Raw genomic sequence first — 15,548 nt, 5'->3', positions numbered from 1 at the left:
ATGGGGTCTGTTCCATGAGCCTTGAAGTCGCACGTGGCCGGGCCGACCAGGCCCCGACGGGGGATCGAAAAACCCCAAAGGGCCACCGGAGCTCTTCAAAATTCGGTGTTGATTTGTTCTAACTAACCCGATACCGAACGCAAACAATACCGACGTTTTTTTCCGAGATTCTGATGGATACAACTACCTGTGGATTCCTCACCTTATGAATAGAGTCCCAAAGCAGTACCGCACTCAGTGGTGGGTGCCCGCATGATTACACCAAGAAATCCTGCAGTACCGAGCGGCAAAGTGGCTGTCCCTCCTCACCTCAGAGTCCAAACAATGTTTTACGAAGGTATGGAGGGACGCCCAAGTTGGCGCTTTACAAATGTCCACTAATGGAATTCCTCTCGCTAGGGCCGAAGAAGCAGACTTCGCCCTAGTAGAATGGGCCCTGATACCTTCAGGAGGAACTTTCTTCGCCAGAGAGTAACAAACTTTTATACAAAGGATGACCCACCTGGAGATCGTTCCATTCTGGACCGCTCTGCCCTTCCGCTGTCCAACATACCCCACGAACAGCTGATCATCCAGACGAAAGTCTTTTGTTCCCTCCAAGTAGAAACTAAGAGCCCTTTTAGGGTCCAACCAATGGAGTCTCTCTTCATCTTTAGAGGGGTGTGGAGGAGGGTAGAAAGAGGGAAGGGTAATAGTCTGTCCCATATGAAAAGGAGTGACAACTTTTGGCAGGAAAGCTGCCCTGGTTTTCAGCACCACTTTATCAGGGAAAAACATGGTAAAGGGAGGTTTAATGGAAAGGGCTTGAAGCTCCCCAACCCTTCTAGCAGAGGTGATTGCAATCAAGAAAACAGTCTTAAGGACTAAATATCCTAATGGGCATGAATGCATGGGTTCGAAAGGCGAACCCATCAGGAATGTCAAAACCAGATTTAAATCCCACTGAGGCATGTGGAAGGGTGTGGGAGGAAACTTATTAACTAAGCCCTTAATGAACCTATTTACAATTGGAGATTTGAATAGAGAAGGCTGGTCCGGAAGGCAAAGAAAAGCCGACAGAGCCGCTAAATAGCCCTTAACTGTAGCTACCGCGCAGCCTTTCTTTGCTAAATCAAGAGCAAACAAAAGAACATTTGAAAGGTGGGCCTTTAAGGGATCTTCTTGATTCTTTCCGCACCAAACCACAAATTTTGCCCACCTACCGGCATAAAAGGATTTAGTGGAGTGTCGCCTGGACGATAGAATACCATCCACTACATCCGGTGGGAGAGAAAAGGAACTCAGGTTGCCCCGTTCAATCTCCAGGCATGAAGGTGCAGGCTCTGGAGGTGGGGGTGTAGAACCTGCCCCTGCGACTGAGTGGAGGTCTGCCCTGAGTGGGAGACAGAGATGAGGGCACTGAGAGAGTTGAAGAAGGTCTGTGTACCATACCCTTCTCGGCCAGTCCGGAGCCACCAAGATGACTTGGGCCTGGTCTTGGCGAACCTTCCTCAGAACCCGAGGAATCAAGGGTATGGCGGGGAAACGCGTAAAGCAACTGTCCGCTCCAGGACATCTTAAACGCGTCCCCCAACGCTCCTTGCATCGGATACTGGAGGCTGCAGAACAACGGACAGTGCGCGTTCTCCCGAGTGGCGAATAGATCAACCTGAGGCAAACCCCACATCCCGAAGATGTAGAGGACCAGGTCCGGATGGAGACGCCACTCGTGATCTAATGAGTAGTGACGAATGAGACCTTCCGCACGTACATTCAGAACTCCGGCCAAATGATTTGCTATTAAGCAAATCTGATGGTCCTGAGCCCAGGACCAGAGTCGCAGAGCCTCTCTGCAGAGAAGGTACGACCCTACCCCTCCCTGCTTGTTTATGTACCACATCGCAGTAGTGTTGTCCGTCAGGACCTGACCTGACTGACCGCAAAGGGAAGGGAGGAAGGCCTTGAGTGCCAAACGTATTGCCTGCAATTCCAACAGATTGATGTGCAACAACTGTTCCGCTGGAGACCAATGACCTTTGATCTCCAGGTCCCCCAGATGAGCTCCCCACCCTAGAGTGGAAGCATCCGATACCACTGTGGCCACTGGCGGTGGTAGCGAAAACAGTCTTCCTTGGGAAAGGTTGCCGTCCACCAATGAAGATCCGCTGCAGTGTCCCTGGAGATCATTATCGAATCCTCGAGATCTCCTTTGTGCTGGAACCACTGCCTGGGGAGGCACCACTGAAGAGCCCTCATATGCCAGCGTGCATGAGTGACCAACAGAATGCAAGAAGCAAACAGACAGAGCAGGCGTAAGACTTTGAGGACTGGAACAGCCGCTCCATTCTGAAACATTGGAATCAGCGCCTGAATGTCCCGAATCCGCTGAGGACGGGGGGTAGGCCCGAAACAATGTTGTGTCCAGTACTGCCCCAATGAACAGGAGGCGTTGAGAGGGCTCCAGGTGAGATTTGGGTACTTTTATCGAAAAACCCAGATCGAACAACAACTGGGTTGTCATCCGCAGATGAGACAGCACAAGCTCTGGAGACTTGGCTTTGATTAACTAATCGTCCAGGTAGGAGAATACTGCTATTCCCTTCCTTCTGAGATGTGCGACCCCACCACAAACCGGAGGTACTTCCTGTGCGACTTGAGTATCGGAATATGAAAGTACGCATACTGCAAGTTGACAGACAGCATCCAGTCTCTTTCGTTCAACGCCTATAGCACCTGCGCTAGGGTCAGCATCTTGAATTTTTCCTGTTTGAGGAACAAATTCAAAATCCTCAAGTCCAGGATCGGTCGTAGACGACCGTCCTTTTTGGGGATCAATTTGAATAGCAACCCTGACCCCTTTCCTGCACCCGCACCAACTCTATTGCGCCCTTTGATAACATGGCCTGAACTTCCTGTTGCAGCAACAGAAGATGGTCTTCTGAACAAAATGAGGGACGGGGGGAAAGGGAGGAGGGGACTCCTGAAAGGGGAGAGCATATCCTTTTTCCAACAACCAAGAGTCCGTTGTTATCGACTCCCACTTGCGGAGAAAAAGACTCAGCCTTCCCCCTACAGGAGAGGTATGAACAATAAAGTGGGGAAAACTAGGGCTGCCTCTGCTGTTGTCCACCAGAGGAAGAGGATGAGGATGAAGGCTGCTGGACTGGCCCTCTAGCTCTACCCCTACCCCACCCTCTAAGGGAACGATAGGGTGGATTGGCAGGTTGCTGGGCCGAGTACTGGGGCCTCCGAAAGGCAGAACCACGTGCAAACCCCCTGAACCTGCGAAAAGGTCTATAAGGAGTAGCACTGGTAGTCTGTAAGCCTAAAGACTTAGCTGTAGCCCGACTGTCTTTAAACCTCTCAAGGGCAGAGTCCGCCTTTTCCTCAAACAACTTCTCTCCATCGAATGGTAGATCCAACAAGGTGGTTTGAACGTCCGAGGAAAACCCAGAGGACCTCAACCAGGCGTGCCTCCAAGTAGCCACAGATGATCCCATGGCCCTGGCTACTGAATCCGTCATGTCCAGGCCAGACTGTATGATCTGCTGCGCAGCCACCTGCGCATCCGAAAAAAGAGATCCAAAGGGCTTCTGTACATCCTGCGGTAGATCTCTGACCATCTCCTTAGCAGAGTCAATAAGGGCGTGGTCATACCTGCCCAGCACACAGGTAGCATTTGCTCCATCCTTTTGGACTCCCTATCAGTTGGGACCACAGGGAATGTTCCAGGAGAAGACTTCGCAGAGCAAGATGCCTGGGCTACCAAGCTTTCAGGAGTTGGATGGTGTGACAGGAAACCCGGATCCCTGGGTGCGCCCCTATGTCTCCTCGCTACTGCCCTGTTCACCGCTGGAGTCGTAACCAGCTTCCTCCACAGGTCTAGAATGGGCTCCGTCAACGCCTCGTTGAAGGGCAGTAAAGGATCGGCAGTGGACGTAGAGGGATGCAACACCTCAGTCAACAGGTTGGTGTTCACCTCCGCCACAGACAAAGGCAAGTCTAAAAACTCTGCTGCTTTTCTGATCACTGTATGAAAAGATGCTGCCTCCTCTGTAAACTCCCCCGGAGATGCAATGTCCCATTCCAGGGAAGTGTCCAGGCCGCTTGTAGACCCCAAGCCTTGGTACTCATCCAAAGGCCCAATCTCACTTTTTGCCTGGTTTCTGGATGTGGCTTTGACTGTTAGTGCACTGGGCCCCTGCCAACCCGTTCCCAAGTGCCAGATCTCTTTCCCCCAAACTGCAGAGTTGTTCTGCACAATTGGAAAACTCTTTAGCTACCACTGCAAGTCCCTAGTAAATGGCACCCCTGGTATCTAGAGACTGGGGTACAAAGGGAAGGTCTTTGAAGGCTGCAGCACCAATTGTGCCACTCTAAGGGACCCCTCACCAAACCCACAAAGTGCTGCCATTGCAGATTGAGTGTGTTGGTGCAGGCTAAACTGCAAACAACACCTGTCACACAACCCTGTGTGCCAGGTCCCCTATCACTGCATGTGCCAGGTGTAAGTCACCCCTGAGGCAGGGTGCATCAAGGCCCATGTGAGGGGATAAATGCATGAGCAGGTATGCCCCCGCTATGTCTCTGACGATTCTGAGACATAGTAACTGCACAGGGAAGCCATTTTAAATGCATGTGCTGGACAATGGTCATTACAAGTTCCCCAGCTACATGATGGTTTCACTGAATCCTAGAATGTGTGGTATAAAACATCTCAGAATACCAAACCATCACTGACCCCAGTGACATATTTATAAAAAAATGCACACAAAGGGCACCTTAGAGGTGCCCCCTGAAAACCTACCAGCTGCTAGTGTCCTGACTGATCCTGACCAGTTCAGGCACCGCAGACGCGTTTCTGGCCCCCCAAATCAGAGCCAGTGCTCTCGAGGGACTGAGACAAAGACCTGCTTTGGGCAGAGGTGTGACCTCCTCTCCCAGGCAGGAAAGACATTCCAGGACAGGGAGCTTCAAATGCATTGCTGCCTTTGTAATGAGACCCAGTTCTCTCCAAATGGTGGAGATGACCCCCCCCCCCTTCCCCATCCACATCCCCACCACGGTCCCAACCTCACTTTTGGTGGCAGCACAGACAGGAAAATTAGTTAAAATAGGAGGAGGGCCAGCTTCATGACAGTCCCATCCCTAAGGTGGATGAGCTGAAGTGAACACTACTTTTTTAAAATTCCTCCATCTTGTTTGGAAGGAATTAGGCCACAAGGGTTAGGGTTATGCCCACTTCCCAGCAGAAGTGGTCATAAGAAGGGTGTATTCACCCTAAAGGTGTTCAGCCCATTGGCTACTGGATGGCACTCCCTGTAATGCCCCTAAATTGAATACTTAGGCGGCACCCCTGAACCCTAGAACTCAGATTTTGACAACTTAAGAAGACCCGGACTAAGAAGAGCTGCACCCGCAAAAGTGGAAAAGCAGCAGAAGACCTGGACCCAGCCCTTACAGCCTGCCTACTGACCTTGAAGGATTCTGCACATAAAGCCAACTCGGCCAGCCTTCAATAAAGACTCAAGTCTCCCATGGACACCAGACTTTCCATGCAACAAGGAACTCCAAAGAAAAGACTCTGCAGCTGCTGGACCCCAGAAACCGAATGCCAGAAGTGACCACTGCACCATATGGTGCCAACGCTGGTCCCCAGCTGCCCAGAGACCAAGTCCAGTGTGGCCTCACCCATCTTGGACTGTTCTGAGACGCCTGCAACCTCTGCACGCAGGCCCCTTCTCCCACAGGCTTGTGGAGAGAGAAAATCCGATAGCTACAGCAACCACTGCACCCGTGACCCCTGACTTCAGCTGAGGTGGGTCACTGATGCCAATGACGTCCACCCCCTTCCAGACTCCCCCACGACGCTTGCAGCCTCAACACAAAGGACCCACTGACCACGAGTGCTCCTGGACGTGAAAACCAGATGCCTAAAGACACCCCTGCATCCGTCACCTGTGGGTACAGGAGAAGAGGAAAAAAGGTGCACCTACGTCCTTGAGCACCCCAAGTCTACTACCTACCTGTTTGTTGTCCCCGACTGTCTTCCCAGCCAGAGCTTGCAGCCTGTTTGTAACAGGGTCAAACCTCCAAAGAAAACCATGGGGCACCAGACACCTTACTGCCTCCCCAGTGCCATCTGTTGTGACCTGCTGGTGTGGTACTGATTAGTGCTCAATACTTATCTTCACTCCCTGAGATTGGCTTTGTAAGTCGTTGTTAGCCCTGTGTTTGCTGAACATTGTTTTCATCTATAGGATAACATTGAGAGAACTCTGAAAATTGCATTGTCTATTTGTAAAACTGCAAAGTATTTATGCTTAAAGTCTACTTACCTGATTACAAAGTTCTTGGGCTAAAAACATATATAAAAATAATTGTTATTTGTCTACACTGGTCTTGGATTTATTAATTGCATGTGTGTCTCATTTACTGCCTCTGTGAGTACAACAAATGCTTAGCACTATCCCCTGATAAGCCTAACTGCTCGCACACCCTACCACAAATAGAGCATTAGTACTATCTACTTTTGCCTCTGCAATTTCAATTGGGGATCCACTGGACTCTCTGCACAGTGTATTTCATTTTAGTGCAGTATACAGAGAGTCAGCTTCCTAGAGTGAGTTGGTTGCATGTTTTGGTACGGATGTGGATGTTCCACAACTAACTTTTAATCCAGAGGCAACACTGTGGATCTTAAGAATCTGCCTTAATCTTGGCATGGAGCTCTTGGGATTCTGGAAGTAAAGAAGGATACTACCTGCGTATAGGGATACTCTATCATCATAACACACTGTCTTCATACACTCATCCCCACTCAAACTCCCAGACCTGAGCACCTCTACTAATAGACTTAGCCAGTGGCTCAATGACCAGGGCAAATAAAAGGGAGATAGAAGGCAACCCTGTCTAATTCCCAGTTCTACAGAGAAAGGTGAGAAGCACATTCCATTGATCCTATGTGGGCCCAAGGTTCTCTAAATAGAATTAGGGTAAAAGTGGGCCTAAGTTCAATTTCTTCAGTACTTGGTGAAAAAGGTCGCAGAGTCAAAAGCTTTTTTCAAAATCCACCAGTGCTATGGATTTCTTTCTTTATCCCATTCTTGTCGTTGCCATCTGCAGATGTAATTTTGTCCCTGTGGATTAGGGTATGGATTACTTTGATTAGCTTACTAGCCAGAATTTTAGCAAAAAGTTTGGTTTTCACATAAATTACTAATGCTGGCCAGAACAAGGAACAATCGCAGAGAAGAGTACTGCCATTTAAAAAGCTTCAAAAAACCCTCTAATCAAGGAGAAGTGCATCTTACCAGATTGAATTGGTCAAGGTGATTCTGCACATTTCAAGTCAGAAAGGTCTAATACAAATACAAGTCACTGTTGCATTGGTTGACAGTAGCAGCAGAGGAAGGGAGAGACCAGTTGTTTCAATATAGCAGGAGCAAACCTACTCTAACAAGAGAACAAGAGAAATGTGCTAGTAAAGTCCTCTTGTCCACCAGGTAGAAGAGGTTTTAGGAAGAATCCTGATGAGGAGTATGTGCAGGATATCATGTCAACCCTGGACACAAGCCCTCTGGTGCACAAACAGGGCCCATCACTCACCCAGTGTTTTACCACACAAACATAACGTCCACACAAAGAAGGCAAGGGAAATGACTGCACCGGCCTTTAACAGACGTAGCCTTCATAGATTTTATCAGTGCTGAGCAAAACTTACACTTTCCTTCAAACTGAGTCAAACATTTGCGCTAGCGTGGAAAACACTGTATTAGTAACAGCTGAAAAAGCTGATTCCAGAACGTGGCAGGGACACCCCATATGCTGAAATCAGAGAAGAGCTGGGAAGTAAAGCATATAACAAAACATACTTATGTATTTTCATTAGATCACACATTGAGGTCTTCAGGTGGTCAAATAAATGTCTTATTATCACCCAATTCAACAGAACTCCTTTTGACTGCAGAAGAATTGAACATTTAGTTACTCATGCTTAGATTCACCTTGTGCCTTGCATAACTTAAAGATCTGGGTCTATACATCAAGTGTAAATAAAAAAAGGCATTGATATTAAGGGGTGGTGTAAAGAGCAGCCAGAACTTCTCCTTACGCGCTCTGTGCCCAGGGTGGCCTTACCATGAACTGAATTCGAGCCAGGCACAATTCTACATCTCATGGACCAAGACGATGTGGTGGACAGTGCACTGCTGTCTATTTCAGAGGCAGATTCAAATGAAGTGTGCTTGATTCAGAGAAATTTAGTGGTGACACCAGTACATCATACATCGATTGCCAGAACTCGCCGGCCCGAGCGGTTTATATTTTCCACGGACTGTCAGTAATGGGACAATGGCAACAATTGCAACGACTGAGGAAGGCTCTATGAAGCGCTCTTCACTATCAAGAACCTGGCCCAATGGGGGTGGGGTGGGATTTTTATGAATACAGTGAAAATACTGCTGATGGAGAAGTAGTACTGCAAGCAAATTAAGACATCTGAACAAGGTTGTGGATAAGTGAAGAAGATAAAAATGGATATTGCTAATATTCCTTGATAAATAATTAGTTGGAACATAAGATTGAACTCCAATTGTTTTATGAACATATTAAATGCAATAACAAAATGCTCACTACTCACTTGTGACTGCAACGTGTCGGTTAGATTTTCCTTCATCAATGGTATCCATAACTTCTTCTGGACTGCAAACGAATCGCTCTGTACAACCCTTTGAAATTAGAAAAATACATATTTATTAAAAATGAACCGACAGGTAAGCATACATTTAAATGTCCAACAATGCAAAATGTATTCTCACCTTTACATAAGGAACTCTGTTCTTATCTTCGTGCACAGACAGGTTGGTCTTTGAGACTGAAAAATAAATTTGTCACCAGAGTTACAGTTGAAAAATCTGTGATTCAAAGTAGGCTACTTAAACAATTGGCTTTTCCAATATTAAACAGCTGAATTCTTACTGGGATTTATAGATGTTGACTGGTGTGAAGTCTTGCCTTTTTACAGCTATGATGAATCAGTCAACTTACAAATATAAAAGTAATACATTATTCCCAGATATATGGGAATACTAATAAAAAGGCATTTATGCAAAGTTCCTTAAAAAGATTAGCGGCTTTATCACATAATCAGAGACAACTTAACATTGAACATGCATTCTTATCACTAATTCTACGGTTAAAAGATTAAGACAAGGAGTGACTGAGCCAAACACTGGTAAGGATTTGCACAACTGTATTCATTCAGCAGTAACTTGTTTCAAAGCACAGTTGTGTTAAATTACTAAAATTATACACAAAATCCAATCTTTAGACCAGCAGTAAGATAACACAACACTGCCAAGGCAGAACATCGGAATATTTGTATTTGTAAGTGAGACTGCAGCTCCAGTGCTGAAGGAAAGCAGTTCTTAAACTTTCCCTGCATGCTCACTACGGACATTTATGCACCACATTCCCTTGAGCAGAGTGCTTTGACCCCAAGCTAAGTCTATTGCTTAGCACCTCAGTACAAGTCCAGGCAGAAACAAAAAAGGGACTAAACCACCAACTGAAAAAAAGATTTGAACGCTAGTTATCTATATTGCCACATTCATTTCCATCTACAGGCTCACTATAGGCGAGCACCAATGCTAGAAACACCACTTTACAGGAGCACTGATCATTAATGTATGCGCCACACAGGTAGAAATGTTACCTGTGTGGGTGATATATTATGACCCAAGATTAGCTAGTTAGCAGGTGGAGTTACACACAAAGGGTTGCATAGCACTCTGCTTTAAATCATTGAAAGCAGGAAAAAACATAACAAAGACATCCTGTCTTCCATTACTGTGAAGGTGCAGGACCGAAGGACCTGCTAAATGACACTGAGAGTTATGACACAATGGGTCGCACAGAGATCAGATTTAAGAGGTTCCTCAACAGCAAGGAAAAACATAAAGGCTCCCCATCAGTCACGATAGTGACCCCATGCCTATCATTTTCAAAACCACACCTTGATAATTTTATCCAAAATCCAGTAACTGAAGGAAAATCACTGGGCTCCACCCTTGATAATACTATCTCTAGACATGCATTCAAACTAGCTGATTGGCTGACTTCTTCCTACAATTCCTAAAACAAAGATTTAAAATGTCATCTTCCCTGCCCTATAGAATACTGCAATACATGTACTGTTTATTTTCCGACCAGACTCTGAAAACACAAGCTTGGCAGCAGGGGCAATGGCGGAGGAGCGTTGCCTCCCTGGCTAACAACCAGCAGATGAAAAATAAATGATAGTTTACTATTGTTTAATTTTTCATCTGCTGATTCAACCAGCAGTGCAGGGAGGGGCGGGGTTGGGCCACGGGAGGAGGGAGAGGGAAGAAGGAGGAGAGAGTCCACCTGCATGTGTGTTTGGCTGGCCAAAACACACATGCACACTTAGGTTTCTCCAGCCCAGCTGTGTTGAACAACCAGGTTGAAGAAACTGTACAGACCTCAGTGCACAGCAGTCCGAGCCGCTCACTCAGACCAATCCTAACGCTGCTTTCATGCTAGGTTTAGCATGAAAGCAGCACCAGGATTGCTGGGGAGCCTGTGCTGGTGTCCCAGTAAATGCTGGGACACCATCAGGAGCAGACAAGCGAGGCGGAAGGCAAGTGTTTTTTTATTATTATTAATTGTTTCCCCTGTCCCCGTCGCCCCCTGACCACCTTGACATCTGCAGCAGCCAGTGCTGCTTGGCAGGCATTGTCCTATCACCCTTGGCTCCACAGTAAGCCATCCAGCACACTACAGCTAAACATATCTTAGATGGGAGGAAATTCAACTACATTTTACTAATCCTAAAAGAACTACACTGGCTTCTGCTTGATGCACATAACAATTTTAAACTGTGGTGTTTGGCTCACAAACCCTCTTTATCTGGCTAGACTCCTAAACACATCCAGAGGCTGACAGAGTAGGAGACTCCTTCTGCTAGCAAGAGCAATATATATAACATCTCACATCTTGAAACAATTCTACTAGAGGGTTGATACAACTTTAAGTAATACTCGGCTCATCATTTTGAGAACTCAACTTACCTTTTTGAGAACTTACCTTACAATTTTATCTTTCAAGAAATTATAAACAATCTAAGATGCATCTTTGCTATAAACACTGAGGTTAGCCAGACAACTTCTCATTTGAACCATATACCCGCACACCCACGGTCTCTAGCTTACGAAGATGCACTCAACGAAATGGTTATTTACTCATCAAAACTGTTCTTTGCCGACCTATTAAACTCAATGTACATTCAGCAAATTATTTCCCAAGCTACCATTTCTTACTCTGATTTTTGTAATATCTAAAAACACACTCCTACCATTTACTGCAACTCCACTAGAGAAAGATGTTAAATACCTTTTAGCACACAAAATACTTACCATCTAAAAGGTCTCTTATTTTATCCAAATAGATTTCAAAATATGACACCTGAAAGAGAGCATGTTTTATATTAAAAAATAAAGTTGATTTTAAATAAATCTTCTTCATTGAAAATAAAAACTTGTTCCAATACTCTACAGGAAACATCTTATTACTTATAATTTTAGTTGTGCATCATCAGAATTATTTGGGAACTCATGAACAGAAGATTAACTCTAAATGTGTGGGATCCATTAACAGGCTTTTTGGATAAAACCAGTTCCACATTTTAAAAAGGCAACAAATACTTCAAATAAAGCACATTAGACTGAAAACAGAAGTTTGCAGCAGAAGTAATAAGCATAACAAATAATGCAGGAAATGATGTTGCTCCCTTCATAGGCTGCAATGAGAACACCCGCCATTACCGCTCTAAGAATTCCAGAGGCTGCACCTGTCCCTTCACATAGCTGGGTCGGCAACAGAGTGGCTTTACTATATTGAAGGAGAAGCCCTCTCTAATTTCAATGGTCCTGTTCCCAACAGAGTTGAAAGGGACAGTTAGGAATGCAGAGATATCCTCGATGGAAAGCTAGAATTACAAGTATCTAACATTTACTTTGTTATGGGATTTCTCTTATGTTTGCAATCAGCAGAAAAGAATAGGCAGCCCAAGCCACGGGCAGAAGAGCAGAACATATGGATGCAAACAGGTTATGCAGGGGACATCTGCCCCACTACGGCATTCAGTCTGGATTCATTTTGAATCTATGATCTGGAATAGGGAAGAGGGGTAGGGCTCAGAGCAGCAATGTCTGCCTTTCTTCCCTACCCGGATGAGGTCTGGGATTACCTAAAAGAGCCCAACACTATTTTCTCTAGAATGCAATGATGTAGGAGAACAGAGAACTAGCTTTAGTCTGGACAATGTGCACCAGCTGATCTATGGTACTAAGGCTAAGTTGAGTGTTCTGTATGTTCTATGTCATGTTAATTAACAAAATGATAAAGAATGTGTAACAATTGTTTTATTCTATTTTGTTTACTTGAAGTACTGTGTAAAGCATCCTATAATTTGCCAACAATTTATTAAATTTGCATATGCCCCTCGTTCTGCCCAAGTAATAATGCAGCGATCTCAACATAAAATGTGCAGGTAGAATGTTTCTGCTTGAAACGACTATCAGGAGGAAGTTTATTCTTTTCCCCTGGAAAACAAACATTAACTTAAAAAAAAAAAGGACTAACACAAAGGGGCATAGCAATGGAACAATGATATGGAAAAAATCCTGTCTGACATCCTAGACAGTAGATGTGTGGCATTATGAACAGATGAATAAGTTACTTACCTTCGGTAACGCTTTTTCTGGTGGATACATTAACTACCTGTGGATTCCTCACCTAAAGAATTCTCTCCTCGCGCCAGCCTCGACGGAAATTTCTTCTAGCTCTGCACGTCGACGATGACGTCACAACTGCCCGACTCCACGCAACGCCGTATGACGTCATCTAGGCAATAAGAAGCCCTCGTCGACGTGCAGACGTCAGTTATCAACATTTTTTATGTGCATTAGAGGCGAACAGGTAAACATTGACCTTGAAGAGAACATAATCACATCAAAAGAAGTGAAAACGCAACATTTATTACAATCAAAATAATAAGAAACTAACAGCAATACTGTTCCATATGAAGCCAAATATGGCAGTCAAATTCAATCATGGATACTTGAATTTTCAAAACCAGAGACAGAAATACATATATACATGCTATAACTATATACATAAAACAGGCATATATATCTATCTGTATATATACAAGACAATGGCGCTCACCCACGGATTTCGTGGAACGACCAGTCAGGCAACGGGAAGGCCGGTGGGACCGTGAGGAATCCACAGGTAGTTAATGTATCCACCAGAAAAAGCGTTACCGAAGGTAAGTAACTTATTCTTCTGATGGATACACCTACCTGTGGATTCCTCACCTAAAGAATAGAGTCCCAAAGCAGTACTACCTCCGGAGGTGGGTGCCTGAATGGTCAAACCAAGAAATCCTGCCACACCGAGCGAGCAAAATGGCCATCCCACCTAACCTCAGAATCCAAACAATAATGTTTGACAAAAGTATGGAGGGATGCCTAAGTTGCCGCCTTGCAGATGTCAACCACAGGAACACCCCTAGCTAAAGCCGAAGAAGCAGCCTTAGCTCTGGTGGAATGAGCACGAAGCCCCACAGGTGGTTCTTTCTTAGCTAAGGAATAACAAAGCTTGATACAGAGAATGACCCACCTGGATAGCGTTCTCTTGTGGACTGCTCTGCCGGTCCTCTTCCCCACGTATCCAACGAAGAGCTGATCATCTTGCCTGAACTCCCTCGTCCTGTCAACAAAGAAGCTCAATGCTCTTTGTGGATCCAGTCGGTGGAGCCTCTCTTCCTCCTTGGATGGATGAAGCGGAGGGTAAAAGGAAGAGAGAGCAATAGACTGCCCCAAGTGAAAGGGTGTAACAACCTTCGGGAGGAAAGCCGCCTTGGTCCTTAACACCACTTTGTCTCTAAAGAAGGAAAGGTATGGAGACTCTACACTAAGAGCCTGAAGCTCACTGACTCTTCTGGCCGATGTTATGGCCACCAGAAATACAGTCTTAAGAACCAGCAAACGCAAAGCACAAGAATGCATTGGTTCAAATGGCGATCCCATTAGAAATGTTAATACCAAGTTAAGGTCCCACTGTGGCATAACAATCAGTGTGGGCAGAAACCTATTAGTGAGACCCTTAACAAACCTGAAAACAAGTGTAGATTTAAACAAGGAAGGTTGATCTGGGAGGCACAGAAAAGCCGACAGTGCTGATAAATAGCCCTTAACTGTGGCAACTGCACAACCCTTCCGTGCCAAGGAAAGAGCAAATAATAATATATCAGACAAGTGAGCCTTTAAAGGATCAATTCGGTTCTCTCCACACCAACGTACAAGTATAGCCCACCTACTTGCAAACATCGATTTGGTGGAGTGTCGCCTGGCCGATAAAATAACATCCATCACTTCCGGTGGGAGAGAAAAAGCACTCAGATTGCCCCGTTCAATCTCCTGGCATGAAGGTGCAGACTCTGGAGGTGAGGGGGTAAAATCTGCCCCTGCGACTGCGAGAGGAAGTCTACCCTGTAAGGGAGGCGGAGAGGAGGGCACAGAGAGAGTTGGAGAAGGTCTGTGTACCACACCCTTCTTGGCCAATCAGGTGCTATCAAGATGACCTGGGCCCGGTCTTGGCAGATCTTCCTCAGAACTCGAGGAATCAGGGGTATGGGAGGAAACGCGTAAAGCAACTGACCCTTCCAGGGCATCTGAAACAGGTCTCCCAAAGCTCCTTGCACCGGATACTGGAGGCTGCAAAATAACTGGCACTGCGCGTTCTCCTGAGTAGCAAACAGATCTATCTGCGGACACCCCCACATCTGGAAGATGTAAAGAACCAGATCCGGATGAAGACGCCACTCGTGGTGGACCGAGATTGCGTCGACTGAGAACATCCGCACATACATTCAGAACTCCAGCCAAATGATTTGCTACCAAGCAAATCTTGTGGTCCTGAAGCCAGGACCAGAGTTAAAGAGCTTCTCTGCAAAGAAGGTACGACACCACTCCTCCCTGCTTGTTTATATACCACATCGCGGTAGTGTTGTCCGTCAGGACCTGGACTGACTGTCGGCGAATGGAAGGGTGAAAGGCCTTGAGAGCCAGACGTACCGCCCGCAATTCCAACAGATTGATGTGAAACATCTGTTCCACTGGAGACCAAAGGCCTTTGACCTCCAGGTCCCCCAGATGAGCTCCCCACCCTAGAGTGGATGCATCCGTTACAACTGTGGCCACCGGCGGAGGCAGCGAGAACGGCCTTCCTTGCGACAGGTTGACGATCGCGGCCCACCACTGAAGATCCACCGCAGTGTCTCTGGAGATCGTGATCGAATCCTCAAGGTCCCCTTTGTGTGGAAACCACTGCCTGCGGACGCACCACTGAAGAGCCCTCATGTGCCAGCGTGCATGAGTGACCAGCAGTATGCAAGTAGCAAACAGACCGATCAGATGAAGGACCTTGAGGACTGGGACTACCGCTCCATTTCGAAACATCGGAATCAACGCCTGAATGTCCTG

At 46.2% G+C, this 15,548-nt stretch overlaps 1 protein-coding gene across 2 annotated transcripts in view; it reads right to left on the bottom strand.

Moving 5' to 3' along the window:
- Nucleotides 1-15,548, bottom strand: part of KIF5B (kinesin family member 5B) — an 811,383-nt gene that overhangs the window by 581,272 nt on the left and 214,563 nt on the right. For both annotated transcript variants that reach the window (XM_069211250.1, XM_069211252.1), the window contains exons 5-7: nucleotides 11,415-11,463; nucleotides 8,799-8,854; nucleotides 8,621-8,708 (exon numbers count right to left, since the gene is read on the bottom strand). In XM_069211250.1, the coding sequence (XP_069067351.1) occupies nucleotides 8,621-8,708; nucleotides 8,799-8,854; nucleotides 11,415-11,463 (193 nt within the window). The remainder of the gene's footprint in view (nucleotides 1-8,620; nucleotides 8,709-8,798; nucleotides 8,855-11,414; nucleotides 11,464-15,548) is intronic.

Source organism: Pleurodeles waltl, chromosome 10 (genome assembly GCF_031143425.1).
Source record: "Pleurodeles waltl isolate 20211129_DDA chromosome 10, aPleWal1.hap1.20221129, whole genome shotgun sequence".
NCBI classification, from domain to species: domain Eukaryota; kingdom Metazoa; phylum Chordata; class Amphibia; order Caudata; family Salamandridae; genus Pleurodeles; species Pleurodeles waltl.
This window is presented reverse-complemented; position numbering and strand designations above follow the sequence as displayed.